This window comes from Gadus chalcogrammus, chromosome 20, assembly GCF_026213295.1.
Source record: "Gadus chalcogrammus isolate NIFS_2021 chromosome 20, NIFS_Gcha_1.0, whole genome shotgun sequence".
Taxonomy (NCBI): domain Eukaryota; kingdom Metazoa; phylum Chordata; class Actinopteri; order Gadiformes; family Gadidae; genus Gadus; species Gadus chalcogrammus.
The window spans coordinates 2,010,301-2,025,300 of NC_079431.1; the positions used below are offsets into that span (position 1 = coordinate 2,010,301).

General features: G+C 52.8%; 2 protein-coding genes across 2 annotated transcripts in view; one reads left to right on the forward strand and one right to left on the reverse strand.

Moving 5' to 3' along the window:
* The window catches only part of LOC130373700 (immunoglobulin superfamily member 3-like), a 4,539-nt gene extending 1,677 nt beyond the window's left edge, over positions 1-2,862 (forward strand). The window contains exons 2-3 of the mRNA XM_056580320.1: positions 1,432-1,944; positions 2,612-2,862. Of these exons, the coding sequence (XP_056436295.1) occupies positions 1,432-1,944; positions 2,612-2,862 (764 nt within the window). The remainder of the gene's footprint in view (positions 1-1,431; positions 1,945-2,611) is intronic.
* Positions 2,863-12,170: 9,308 nt separating this feature from the next.
* Positions 12,171-15,000, reverse strand: part of rpe (ribulose-5-phosphate-3-epimerase) — a 3,333-nt gene continuing 503 nt past the window's right edge. Inside the window, exons 2-6 of the mRNA XM_056579809.1 lie at positions 14,887-14,966; positions 14,654-14,793; positions 14,073-14,207; positions 13,453-13,539; positions 12,171-13,093 (exon numbers count right to left, since the gene is read on the reverse strand). Coding sequence (XP_056435784.1) covers positions 12,971-13,093; positions 13,453-13,539; positions 14,073-14,207; positions 14,654-14,793; positions 14,887-14,966 — 565 coding nt within the window. The 3' untranslated portion in view covers positions 12,171-12,970. The remainder of the gene's footprint in view (positions 13,094-13,452; positions 13,540-14,072; positions 14,208-14,653; positions 14,794-14,886; positions 14,967-15,000) is intronic.

Below are 15,000 nucleotides of genomic sequence, written 5' to 3' on the forward strand. Positions count from 1 at the left end.
CACATAGCAACCCCCCCTCCAAGCCACGCAATGCTATTATTTTTCTCCTTGCGTAGACTTTTCGTGTTTCGGTCTTTACCGTGTTCCCGCTCCGAGGCAGCAGGCTCGCCGTCCCCCACGCTAACGACCGTCTCCAGGGAGACAGAGTTATCATCATAACTCCCTCACCTGATTTCCCGGCGGGAACGGGCGCCGCTGTATGGTCGGCTCGTTACGGGGCTTTAGAAGCCCCCCAGGAAGTCTTCCAGGGGGGGGGGGGGGGGGCGTTCTCCAGCAGGTGAGATGAAAGGCGCCGCGGCGCGTTTGCCAAGACGCGACTTCGCCGTCTGTTGTCGAACCGGGCGTTACCGTCTGTTTTTCACCGAGCTCCGACCGATCTCCTGGCTGCTGCGCTGCTCGCTGAGGAACCGGCGCCCAGGACGGGGGAGGAACCAGGAGCCAGCAGCCTTTGTAGTGATCGGAGACGGCAATGGTGGAGGTTTTATCTGTGGTTCAGATGCCTCTTGCACTCCCCTTGTCACTTTGCAGGGACAAGGGCTCTGAGAGCCGAGGCTGGGCTTTCCAAGGTAGATCCACAGATCTAAAGCAAAACGGACAACCCTGTGAGAGATCTTCTCCGTCTCCTTACACTGTGTGAGATAAAAGCCCGGATCTCCGCCCGACTCGAAGTGTATCTGACAGGGTCTGGGTCGGGCCCATCTCCGCTGACAAGAAGCTGTTGTCTCGAAGGAAAGGCTGGGAGACAAAGAGAGGCGAATCGTTTGAACCCGACCACAGCCTTTCGCCCGCTCCGAGTCTGTAATTAACTCTTTTAGATTCCTTCAGATCTAAAGCTGACATTTTCTGCGAGTATTTTTGTCAATAACGATTCCCAGCAACAATTACTCCACACACAGAGAACTCGTCCTCCTCTCTTGTCATGGATTCCCATCTTCTGTTGCCCGGAGCAGTTTCTCGCTTTATATTTATATATTAATCTCAATGTTTGGTTTTATTTGAACGCTGGGAAGAGAGCGGGTCAATGGAAGGAGTGTAAAAGACTGTAGCCATGGAGACAGACCCCCCCCCTATCCCCCCCCCCCCCCCCCCCCCCGAGCTAACACCTAACCCTGCTAGAAAACTACAGGACCAGTCAACGCTTCGGGCAACACCGCCTCGGTCGGCTTCTCCCCTCGCTGGAGTCCATTTTGTGTGTGCGGCATCTTGTTGTGAGTTCAAACGGGGGCCTGATAGGCGGGGGGGGGGGGGGGGGTTCTCGTCCTCTATGCTTCCTCCTCTCAGTCCTCAACAGTCTAGCCGCAGGGGGGGGTGGGATTCTCAACCTGACGTTCTTTCTAACAAATTTCCCTTCATGTCTCCCTGCCCCTCTCCCCTCCCCCCTCCCCCCCCCTCCCCCCCCCCCCCCCCCCCCCCCCCCCCCCCTAACTGCAGAGGTACGGCTGCAGGTGGAGGAGGCGGAGTCCAACATCACGGTGGCGCAGGCCGGCTCCATCCGGCTGGGTTGCAGCATCCCCTCCCAGTCGTCCCGGGACTCCCGCTTCTCCGTGTCCTGGTACATGGAGCGCTCCTTCGCCTACGGCGCCGAGGAAGACGAGGAGGAGGACGAGGAGGAGGACGGCGGCGGCGGCGAGCTGGACGTGGGCGAGGCGGCGGAGGCGGGCGGTGCCCGGGGCGAGCGGCAGTGCGTGTTCTCCATCGGCCACGACGCCGTCTTCGGCAACGGGAACTGCAGCCCGGCGGAGGACGACGGCGGGCCCGACTCGCGGCTGCAGTTCTCGCGCGCCTCGCTGGAGCAGTACGGCCTGACCATCCAGCGGGCGCTGCCGTCCGACGCCGGCCGCTACGTGTGCCACGTGGAGGAGTGGCTGCTGAACCCGCGCAACGCCTGGTACCGCCTGGCCACCAACCAGTCGGGCTTCACCGTGGTCAACGTCATCGAGCAGGGTGAGGCGCCGCACGCACACTGTGGGGACCCCCTGAGGGGGCGAACGTGCTAATAGAGCTAGGCTACAGAGATTGGCTAACAGAGCTAGGCTAAGCTACAGCACGTCCACGCACTGTGAGCTCCCAGGAGCTAAGGTGCTAAGAGAGCTAAGCTAACAGAGCTAGGCTAAGATAACAGAGCTAAACTAAGCCAAAGGGCGTCGGCGCACTGTGAACCCACAGGTTAACGTGCTAAGAGAGCTAAGCTAACAGAGCTAGGCTAACAGAGCTAGGCTAAGCTAAAGCGCGTCAGCACACTGTGAACCCCCCAGGCTCACGTACTAAGAGCTAGGCGAGGCTAAAGCTAATGTCGGTGGATCCCTGCATGCCAGAGCTTCCTGCGAGAGCATCCCTTGCATCCTGCGTGGCGGGACGGCGTGCTAGGGAGCCGGGCAGGGAAGTAATGAGGCGTCAGCAGGGGGGGCTTCCTGTGAAGTTGCTAATCACGGCTGCCGCGCGCCGCGCGATATTCTCCCGCGCTCTGCCGTCGAGCGGTAAACTAACACGGCCGCCCGGGGCGCCGGGGGCTGGCGTTGATCAGGCCGCCATAAAAAGGCGCGGGGCTTGAAGTCGCCGCCTCTGATCCCCGTCCCCCTCTGATCCCTAACCCCCTCATCTCCGTCCACAGAGTCCAACCTGCAGTCGGTGGTCTGCGCCAACGACTCCCTCTTCTACTTCGTCTTCTTCTACCCCTTCCCCGTGTTCGGCGTGCTGCTCGTCGCCCTGCTGTTTGTGCGCTACCGGAGCCGCGGCCACGGCAAGAGCCAGGAGGGCAAGAACGGCGCCCCCTTGCTGTGGATCAAGGAGCCGCACCTCAGCTACTCCCCCACCTGCCTGGACCCCCCCGCCCTCAGCCTGCACCCCGGCTCAGTGGACTAGGCCACGCCCCCCCCCGGGGCCCCCCCCTCCGCCCCGCCCACACCGCGGCCCCCGACCGACACCACCACCACCACCACCACCACCGTCGTCAGGGCGCCTTGGGGGGGCCACGGCCAGACCCCACCCCTGGCCTTCACCGCTGGGTTGAGTTTGTCGATCACCTAATTGATTCATTTTTTTTTATCCGGACTTTGGTGGCTGCCTGTCTCGGTGACATTGTGTGTGTGTGTGTGTGTGTGTGTGTGTGTGTGTGTGTGTGTGTGTGTGTGTGTGTGTGTGTGTGTGTGTGTGTGTGTGTGTGTGTGTGTGTGTGTGTGTGTGTGTGTGTGTGTGTGTGTGCGCTTGCTTGTTGTTTTCGGTGTGAGAACGTGTGTGTGTGCGCAGAGAGGTGAAGAGAGAGCCACGTTTCTCTCTCTCTCTCTCTCTCCCCTGTTTGTTTAATCGGTGGGGAACCTGATCTCAGTTCGCAGTTTAATTCATTTTGTTCTCAGCGGTCGTTTGTTTATTCACTCCCCCCCCCACCCCAAACCCAACCCCCCTCCCCCTGAAGAAGAAGAAGGAGGAGAAGAAGAAGAAGAAGAAGGAGATGAGACTTGCATATCAGTTTGCCGGCGTGGCCAATCAGAGGGCAGGATCTCTGGGAGAGAAGGACCCTAGTGTTGACTCCAGACGGAGGAGCGACTGCACTGACCCCCTGCTGGGCCGGTAACCATAGCGACGCTCTGCGGCCATTGCTGGTGACTGTTTTGCCCGGGTCCACACCGAGACAAGAGACAAGGACACACATACACACAGGCCCAGTCTGTCCCATTTAGAGTGTCTTCTGTTCTGTGCTGTGTCCGTGGACGTGTGTGTGTGTGTGTGTGTGTGTGTGTGTGTGTGTGTGTGTGTGTGTGTGTGTGTGTGTGTGTGCCTTGTGTGTGTGTGTGTGTGCCTGTGTGTGTGTGTGTGTGTGTGCTTGTCCGTGTGCGTGTACGTATCCACGTGCGTGTGCGTGTGTGCGTCTGTTTGTCTGTGTGTGTATGTGTGTGTGTGTGTGTGTAGGCCCACCTGTCTCCACAACAAATTAGCATTGGCAGACAGCAGTCGGCTGTGTGTGTGTGCCACTTAAACACTGCCAGACACTGGGCCTCAGTGGCAGCCTCTCTCCTCGTCTCCACGCCGAAACAGAACAGGCCGAGGGAGAAAGGCAGGACGGGAGATAAACAAACTGCTTTTTACCAACCGCGGAAATGTGTCGAAATGAGGAATTTTCCAGTGCCAAGACCTCCTGATTTGACGTTGTCCTCTGCGACAAAAAGTTTGAAGTTTAAAGAGGAGTGGAAAGCCGATTTGCCCGCGACACTGTAAATATGGCATCCTGCACCCTGCTGGGGGATTATGGGCCATGGAGGCAGTGAGGGCCGATTTATAAGCAAATGTTAAATTGGGTCGAGTGTTTTTGATTGCCGAAAACAGCACAGTTGGGATTGACTGCGATTCACTTCTTGCACATGTATTAAGTTCTTCTTCTGTGTCTCCCCGGCGTGTTCTGCCTTTTTTAAAATGTGAGTGGAGGTTAGCGGCGGGAGGCCGGGGAGGTGACGGAAGCCACGAAGCTACGGAGAGTGTGGTGTTCACTGCTACCCCGAAACCACAGTGTTACGTGCGGATCAAAGCAACCTTCTGTTTCTGTTATTTGTGCAATTTTAGCATTTTTTATTTCTTATTTTATACTTCTTTGCAAAGCCTCGATTTTTCTTTTTCTTTTAAATTATCCAAGAACTGTACTGGCTGTTGCCAGGCAACTGCAGCAAGCAGATTATGTCTCTAGACTCAGTGCTGGCAATGTGGTAGATAGAGTTGTCCTGCACACTGCGATCCGTAGCATTTCATAATGGATTGGTCCTTTTTGTCAGTGTCAAAGTGCTATATATCTATACCTATATTGAATATGACTTTGGCGAAAAAAATGGATATCCACTTAGAGCTTTTGCTTGAGTCGTGTTTTATTTATTAAATGACTGTAACAACAAGGTAGGCCGTGTGATCTCTTGTAGAACGCGTAGAGAGTCGCCAGCGCGCCGCGCCGACCCCCCCCCCCCCCCCCCCCCCCCCCCCCCCCCCCGCCAACGGGGTCTGGACAAGAGGGCCCCTGTTGTCGCGGCGACCTCGGGGTCACGACCTCGGGGTCATTCACGCCCTCGCCCCGACGTCGCTGCTAGGCAGCGACGGGACGGCCCGGGACGTTGTCTTTCCCGCCCTATCGATGTGTATATTGCATGACAATATTACAGGAGGTGTTGATGTTGTGTGAGCGGCGGACTGGTGAGCAGCACGGTGTGTCCGGGACAGGACAGACACCCCACACCCCGGGACGGACACCCCTGGACAGAACCCCCCACCTCCCCCCCCCCCCGGCCCCCCACTTCCTGAGCTAAAGAAGAGAGACGCCTTGCACAACGTGACGTCCACAAGCGTGACCCCATCCTGCAATAACGCCACCGTTCGACACGCGCTCGCCAGAGTCCAGACTTAGGAACACGGTTTGTTGTTTCGGTTTCGATATCTCACTGCTTTCACCCCAAACTACATCAATGTCTAGAGAAACGAAACACACAGTACAGATGGATCTCACACATGGCAATGAGAACCCTTTCAAACACACACACACACGCATCCAATCTGTCCATTTTCAAGTAGCCCCGTTGACCAACCAGGATCGATCGCCCGCGTGGTCGAGGTGCTCTCCCATTGGCTACGTAGTGCATGTACAGTCAGCGGTCCAGGACAGCCCGGGTGGGGAGGGTCTCTGGGGTCCGGCTGGAGGAACGAAGGAACCCGCGATGGAGACTGCCCCCCTCCCCCTCCCCCTCCCCCTCCCCTGTCCCACGCAGCATCGACCTGCCCACTGTGCATGTATTGCAGCCTGCGGCTCGGTACTCCCACACACCCCCCCCACCTGCACCCCCACCCACACAGGAAGTGGAGGGCCCCGCCTCCGTCGCCGTGACGACACACCGTGTCCGCCGCCGCCGCCGCCGCCGCCGCGGCCGGCGTCCACCGGGCTGTACAGTTGAACTCTGAACTCTAGCGTGGTGTTTTTTTTTCTTTTTTTGGTAGAAACAATGACTGACCCCCCCCTCCCCCCTCCCCCCCAGCGCCGCCCCGCCCAGGCCCCCCCGGGGGCCCCAGCGTCCTGACAGGGGCCGTAGACGGGCAGCGGGCTGCATGCCGTGGCTGTGTACTGGCTCAACTTAGCTGTAAAATAAATACTTAGTGGTGATGTGTTCAGTCAGCCAGTGCTGTTTTGGTTATTTCACATTTTTACCTCCAAGTGACGTGTTTTTAACTTTTTTGGGTCATCGTTTCTTTAGTTTATTTTTTAAAAGCGTTGGTTAGTTTTTTTTTGTTTTGTTTCTTGAATATATGAGAAATGTGTGCACTGATCAATCGACTTGAACGATGGTTTTTAGACGATGCTTGTGGGTTTTTTTATTTCTCCCGCTGTCAGGGCCGTTTTGATTTTTTTTAACGTTTATTTTATTACTATCAAATAGTTCTGAACCATTGTGACCGTCCAAAAAAGGCTATGATCAATTTATTGCAATAAAATGCAAAAGCTGTGTTTCCATTCCAGCCCTTTTGTTGTCCCAGCGCTGCAGACCCTCTGAGACCTTCACAGACCTTCACAGAGGCCACTGAACCTCACTCATTCATTCATGGTGTTGAGCCCTCACGTCAGCGTGAGCCTTCCAGTGCTCGGCCCGGTCAGTAAGCTATGGGGACCTTTGGCCCCACAGCAATATCAGTCTCTGCTAACCGTGTGTGTGGGTGTGTGTGTGGGGGGGGGGGGGCGGCCTGTCTGAGGAATAAATGATCTTGCTATGCCCTCCTTAAGGCTAACCAGCCTCCACTGACAGCCTCTGCAAATCACATCCCCCCCCCCCCTCGTAACGCATCCCAGAAGCGCTACCATCGCTCCCTGAACCCCTCCCACCTCTCTCTCTCTCTCTCTCTCTCTCTCTCTCTCTCTCTCTACTCTCTCTCTCTCTCTCTCTCTCTCTCTCTCTCTCTCTTCTCTCTCTCTCTCCTCTCTCTCTCTCTCTCTCTCTCTCTCTCTCTCTCTCTCTCTCTCTCTCTCTCTCTCCCTCCATTTGCGTGCATTATACCTAAACCGCTGCATCAGTCCCACCAGCACCCCCCCCCCTCACCCCTCATACACTTCATGCCACACTTAATTCCTCTTCTTATTCTTCTCCCTCCCTCGCCGGCGCTCAGACACATTCACATTTACATGCACGCAACCGACGCCCCTCCCCCGTGACCAGTGGGGCCTAAAAGAACCAAATTGGCCCACCTTCTCCATAACTCAAGGTGACACCGAGGGAAAATGGCATTCGTGGCGAGGAGGAGGGAGGTGGAAGAAAATCATATTTCTGACTGTCGCCCTGATGCATGAGGCCGGTCAACGGAGCCTCCCAGGCCTGTGTGTGTGTGTGTGTGTGTGTGTGTGTGTGTGTGTGTGTGTGTGTGTGTGTGTGTGTGTGTGTGTGTGTGTGTGTGTGTGTGTGTGTGTGTGTGTGTGTGTGTGTGTGTGTCCTAAGCGCACACGCCCCTGGATCGGAGCGCTATCTGAAACTTGTCACTTGCTGACAAAAACCACCACATCCAAAGTGTTGCTGTCGATGCCTCTCCCAGCCATATCTCTCCTACCAGGCGGGAGGCCGGGTTGCTCCATCACAAAGAGGGTACACAACATCCATTCCCTAAAGTGTGCCCTTGCGTAGGGGCACACCCACAGACAGACAGTACTAAGCGATCCAGAGCACAAAAGGCAGCAGGCAGGAGAGTAGAGGGGGATTTATCAGCAGTGAGGAGGGCGAGCTGGGGAGGTTAGAGATAAACACAGAGATGAGGCATCTCTTCTCTGCCGAGCCCTGTGTAGGGTGTGTAAGGTATAGGCACCTTAACCAGGTCGGAGGTTAAAACAACAGCGCAGCCGTCTCTGATGAACGGCCTGGAGCCCACACTCCTTTATGTCCACAACAGGGCTGGTGCCTACATGCTAAGGCATGCGTGGAGCCTATTGATTTGGTTCAGTCGTGAAATGCAGCGAAGAGTTTGACTCCCACAAGCCATATGGATGAGGTGGTTTGTGTGTGTAGGGGGTGTGTTGCATTTCAATCTCGGCCGATGTTTATGTCATGCCTGCATGGAAGAAGTGAAGTGTGGATACAAATAGGACAACAATGGCTCTGTCCGTCGGAGCAGGAATCATATTAGAAACACACAACTAGATTAAGGGCAAAATGGGTTAGGAGCGAATCATCAGAGAAACGTCTCTCTGATGTGAGCAAGCTAAGTGTGGTTTACTGTGTGTGTGTGTGTGTGTGTGTGTGTGTGTGTGTGTGTGTGTGTGTGTGTGTGTGTGTGTGTGTGTGTGTGTGTGTGTGTGTGTGTGTGTGTGTGTGTGTGTGTGTGTGTGTGTGTGTGTGTGTGTGTGCGTGTGTGTGAGTATGTGAGGCTATGTCATACGCATCACATGGCACCCATACGTTCCGCTGACAGCTGAACCACAAGAACAATGGTGACCGTGTTTCATTCATTATGGATCGAAACACACACACACACAAGTATGCATACAAAGACAGGCGTGCCCCGCTGTAACATACTGCTCTGCTCCATAATAGATGTGTAGTAACGTCCTACATGCACCTCCGCGGGCTCCGAGAGAGACGGGGCCAGGACGGATGTTAGAGCGGCGTTCTTGGGGGACACTATACCATGTTCACTCACCTCCCAACGCACCCCCTCCCTGCGTGGACCGTTGATCCATGAAGGCTGTGTTCATCAGCTTGATATGGTTTTGTTTGAACTGTAGCCTGCCTGCGCAACTCAACCAGTGCAACCAAATGATAACCTTTCAGCCTTTAATGCACTGGCCTGAGATAAACCAAATCAAATGTAACCTATTATCAGGCATGACAAATTAAATATATGATAATTAATGATTAGGATTTAACTGCATCATATTTGTTTTTCTGAGCCACACTTTGTATCTTTCGACAGCCTAATGTTATCGCATTATGTCCACACGTTCATAACATGTTATCACACGTTATGACATTCATTTCCCATGTTGTCAGTGTGATCGGAGCACCCCCCCCGTCCTGCGTTCTGCGTTCTGCTGGCAGCATGTGTCATCGGTCAGCTTTATGAGTGCTACTGGAGACATAACTGAGTCAGTGCATCGTTAGTATCACACTGGTTTCAAAGTTCATAGGAGACTCATTAGTTAACAGTATATTTGGATAGATTTCTTGGTCATCCTAATTATTTAGCCTGTCAAATCACAGTTCATTTTATTTCTGCTGTAATTTAATTCTAAATTATGCACTACACACATCTGAACAAAAGATTGTTATTTTATATATATCTTTATCATTCTTTTGTATTTTCAAAAATGTTCAGTAGCATCCGAATTAGGCTACAACAATCAACGCCTTCCGATACTGGCAGCATTGGAAACTTCTGGGACTTCTGAGTTCCCTCAAATCCATGATGTTAGTCCATGTAATGGTTTTAACGAGGCTTTAGCCGGCATGGTGTTGCAGAGCTGGTTCGACATGACTTCACACCACAAGTAAGCCTCCATGATCATCACTGTCTTGGTTTCAAGTTGTTCCCCCCCCCCCAAACAGCACTCCCAGGAACTAAGCAACCACAGCTGTTAACCCGTGGCTTTCCGAACCTCCTCCATCGCTCTTTGTACGCATTGATTGTCTCCTTGTTAGCCGAGACGGGATTCAGTAGCTCCCCAACCTTGCCGCTGGGCAAACACAGCAAGGGGGCCCATTTTTTTCAAATGTTACCCGGAGCTAGTTGTTAGTTGTGTTTTTCAATTGTTAATAAGACAATGCACCATCGGATCCGAATAGCTGTCTCCGTGCATAAGTAATGTCTGGAACAACTGCAAAGCTAATCAGGGAAGACGTACTTCCTGCTTTCCCCAGCGGACCGCTGGGTAATTATGAATGGGCTGCAGGAGCGTGCGCGATGCAACGTGCCTAATGCAATGTGCTCTTAGTGCTGAGGAGGAGAGAGAGAGAGAGAGCGGGAGGAGAGAGAGCCGGAGGAGAGATTACCGTAACCCATAATGAACCCACCAGCGAGAGGCATGGCGCGTCTGAGAAGAGTGCAACAGGGAACGGAGAGGACAAATTAAAAGCTGCCGCTGCTGCCTGAAATTCCGGAAGAAAATGCATAAATGGAGCGCCACTGTACATCACAAATCCTGGGGGAGGGACTGTGAGACCGGGAAAAAAGAGAGAAAATGGGATCGTCAAACGGATGGTGGTCTGTTGGGCCAAACAACGTGGAATATGCAGCAGTCCTCCACACACGATCAGTCTCTTCTCGTGATTGTGGGTTAAACGTGTAAAAGACAGATCTCTATAATGTCAGGGTAGTGCCGTCCTGGGTCCTCTGGTGAAACAGGGAGCTAGAGTTAGTAACGGGAGTCAAGTAAAAAAAGGAGCTAGTTAGTGACTGGAGTCTAGTGACACAGGGAGCTGGAATTAGTCACTGGGGTCAAAAAGGGAGCTAGTGTTTGTGACTGGGGTCTAGTGGCACCGAGAGCTAGAGTTTGTGACTGGGGTCTAGTGACACAGGGAGCTAGAGTTAGTGACTGGGGTCTAGTGACACCGAGAGCTAGAGTTAGTGACTGGGGTCTAGTGAAACGGGGGGGCTGGTGTCGCTGCTGTTCCTGATGTTGAACCGATATCCTCCGGGGACCCGTTCAGTGGCCTCCAGGGAGCGCCTCGGTGCGGCGTTGGGCTGTTGCTCTGTGCTCTGCACCAGGGCTTGCGTTGCCAGGCAGTGTCACCTCCACAGTTCTGTGTACCAACCCCGGCGTTGTACACAGAGACACCCGGAAGCAGGGCCGTCCTGGGCCGTCCCGACGTCTCCCCTGGTCCAAGGCGATGGCCCTCACTCATCTCATGTCTTCAGACGTCGAGACCATTATGAAGCTTGTGATGACACACTTTCCCCGCACCACCTGCCACCACTTTGGTGTTATCATATGAATTTATTTGCACGTGTCTTTCGAGGGGAGAACGTGAAGGTTGGGGGGGGAAAAATGATGTAATTTAGACTAGCGGCAAGGACCGGTGAAGGGGAAACACCAGGTGGCGACGTGTTTCAAATGATTCCATCAACGCGGCGTGTCTATGCGCCGGGCTCCCATCCATCACTGCCTCTAACAGCTAATGGCAGCCCTCCTCAATATGGTCGCCATGGCACCAGTGCTGCAACTTTCCTCATTCCCTTGGGTACGTTTTGATTTACGAGTTGGGAGCCCTGTGCATAAGTTTACATAAAGAACACAACCGAAAGAGGGAATAGGATACGTGTGTGTGTGTGGCTATTGTCTGTTGTCCTCAGTTTCATTCCCTGTGAGGCTCCAGAGTAAACAGTGTTTGTGCTAGCACAGCGACAGTGTGAAGTAATCCCAGGGTTCAAAGTGCACTGGGGGACTTCATCGACCCTTCATCTGGTCCCTAACTCTGGGACTCGTTCGTAGTGACCCTAGGGCTTACACGACGCGTGTCAGACTCGATTACCAATCAAAAGTCCCCCCCCCCCACCCCCGATGCACGGCTGTGTATTCGTCGGCATGACGACGCCTGCATCGCCCGAGTCCACACGTCTTTTGGAATATCCCCTCGTGTTTCCGCGACGAACAATCAGCGCTCGAGCATCCATCTGCTCCCATTATGGGAGATAATCAACCATTATATAAAATGACTTTGAAATGAAAATACTGATTTGAAGCATCAATATTTCACCAGGCTGCGATTGCCTCCAGGGCATGTGTTGCATTATTGAGAGACAGAGCTGCACGCGGTTTGAAGCCTGTCGTGTGACGTGTATGTCACGCGTGTGCGTGTGCGTGTGTGTGTGTGAGACACATACGCCGTGTGTGTGGGACATGCGTGTGTGTATGTGAGATAACAGCTGATGTCTTCAATGCAGCCTCAGTACAGAAGGATGAAAGTCTGCATTACCAGTTTAGTTTAAAGGTATTAATCCTGCATATTAAGCCACACATCACCCCATCACCATATTGGCTTAATCCAGTAAACCCTTTTTAATTTCCATTACTGACTGTTTAATGGCTTTTGTATATACGCCTGATACACAAAACTATATTTATCTGGACTAATTTTTTTTCTTAAATTACTTATTAATTCACTTATAACAGAAATGCACTTATTATTCATAGTAACTTACAGAATTTGCGATAAGTAGTCAGGGAATGAGGCTGAAGTGCATTGCTCCGTGAAGCGTCTAAATATGCGGTGCAATAGCTTTTCTAAAGCCATTATTTTGTCATTCTAAGCTATTTGGGAAATTAATGTTGTTTGGCAGCAAGCGACAAAAGCAAGGACATTGTGTGCAGAAAAATTCGTCATTTCACGGAAGCATAATAAGGAAACAAATGCTGAAGTAATTTGGGCCTATTGCCGTGATTCGTGCAGCACAAAGTATGTGCAATCGCATCATAAAGACGATCTGTTTCCTGATTTCACAACTAGGCTTGAGTTGTCAAAAGACGCCACCTAGTGTTTGACAGACGTAGTTCATTAAACGGGTCACAGTAAAGAAACCACAGCAGACCTCAGAGCCTGGGCTCAAACAGAACAGGACAGAAACGTGAAACATGATTCGGTATTCTGTATTATGTTATTCTCAAAAAAATGACACATCCATTAAAAGTATCCACACAAATCATGAATCAAAAATAGTAAGGAATGTTTACAGTCCACTGCATACAAGCCACTCGATCTTCCACTGTTCAGTTTTATTTCCCGTGACGGTCGTCAGGCGGAGAGAGAGAGAGAGAGAGAGAGAGAGACTGGGCGAGTTTCCTGGCAGGTCGGAGGAACCAAACACAAAGTGGGGCCGCTTCGTTGGAGGACGGAGAGGAGAACTTCCTCTTACCGCCGTAGCCCGCTATCTCGTGTCAACGCCGCACTGTCCCGTCACTGTCCCCGCGCCCAATCAAGGACAAACATACAAAGAGCGGTCTGTGCCCTCGCAGCGGACGGACGGACGGACGCCCTCAGCGGTCCAGCGAGCGCTTCTGGATGGCCTCCGAAACAGCCGTGCGCAGCAGGGCGATGACGGAGCGAGGGTCGGCGCTCCCGATCACCGCGCTGCCCGACACGATCATGTTGGCTCCGGCCTGCAGGGCGGCGCCGTGTGGAGAACCAAACGCACAGGTGAGGTTCACAGCCAAACACAACCATGGGGGAATAGTAACAATGGGAACCGTGGGCGTTAAAGGTGAGATACTATAACAACAGGTGCGAGTGTGATTAGCCGTTACACGCCGTTTTGAAAATCGGCCTCTTCTGACATCACAAGTGGGCGTGGCCACCTAGATGTACGACGGTTAGATGAGCAACGTTTGCTACAGTCCACCGGGTAGGCTGGTAGACTGATCTACCCAGCACACATCTAGGAGGACACACCCACTCGTGATGTCAGAAGAGGCTGATTTTCAAAACGGCTAACCACCGTGACCCACAGCGACCCCCATACCTCGGCACAGCGGTGGATGGTGTCGGGGCCCACGCCTCCGTCCACCTCGATGTCCAGCGAGGGGAACTGGCTCCGTAGCCAGCTGACCTGAGACCCACGGGAGTTACATGGTTAACGTCATGGATCCACTAGTTAGCTAGTACTGAATATCATGGATCCACTAGTTAGCTAGTACAAAGCATCATGGATCCACTAGTTAGCTAGTACCAAGCATCATGGATCCACTAGTTAGCTATTACCAAGTATCAGACAACATGGATCCACTAGTTAGCTAGGACCAAACATCATGGATCCACTAAGTAGCTAGTACCAAACATCATGGATCCACTAAGTAGCTGGTACCAAACATCATGTATCCAGTAGTTGGCTGGTACCAAGCATAAGTATCCACTACAGGTGGTTTGGCTAATTTGAATTTCACTGAGTTTGAAATACACCAGGCCTTTATTGTGATAAGCAAGTGTTTTGTCATCCATTGATCATCATGAGAATGTATTTCCTCATACAGAATCGTACTCTGGTTGTTGTAGTTTAAATTGCCACCAGGTTTAACTTAAGTAATAAATAAACATGTTACATCCACACACCACATTACAAGGAGAGTAAGGAGAGTGGTTCACCTTGGGCATCATGTCCACCATGAACTTCTGTCCCCCGAAGCCAGGCTCCACGGTCATGACCAGGGCCATGTCGATCTGGTTGGCCCAGGGAGCCAGCTCCTCTACGGTGGTCCCAGGCTTGATGGCCAGGCCCACCTACAACACAGGCACCACACATACTCTGAGATGAGTCTACCACATTATGGGCGGCATGTTGCTCAGGAGGTAGAGTGGGTCGACTGGTGTCCGCAAGGATGCTAGTTCGATCCCCGGCTCCTCCTAGCTAGAGTGTCGAGGTGTCCCTGAGCGAGACGCCTCGCCCTGACTGCTCATGACGAGCTGACTGTCGCCTTGCGTGGCTGACACCGCCGTCGGTGTGAATGAATGAGTGAATGCATGGGTGATTGTTAAGCAATATTGTAAAGTGCATCGAGTGGGAAAGCGCTGTAGAAAATGCAGTCCATTTACAATGGTCTCGTCGTTAGCCTCATGTCTCAATGAAAAGGGAATGCTAACTTGATAGACTTCCAAAAGGGTACACAGCCAATCCATAAATACACACCCAAAGCAAAGCCAATACGGTGTAACGGCTGCAAGCTCACCTTCATCCCGGCCTCTCTGATCTCCTTGATGAGGTTCCCAGGGTTGGTCGTGGACTCCAGGTGAAACGTGTACTGATTGGCTCCGGCTGCAGACATGGGCTTCACCCACTGCTCCGGTCGGGACACCATCATGTGCATGTCTGCCGCGGGACACAACAAACAACACATTCAATCTATGGGGTCCAAAGGTCGTGCGTCAGAATCGAGTTTTCTATGGAATCGAGTTTTCTTACCAAAGAAGGGATCCGGCCCTAAAGACTTCCGCAAGCACTCGACCATCGGATGTCCAAAGGTTAAGTTGGGGACGAAGTGTCTGAAAGGAGGACATTGGGACATCAGTGTGAAGC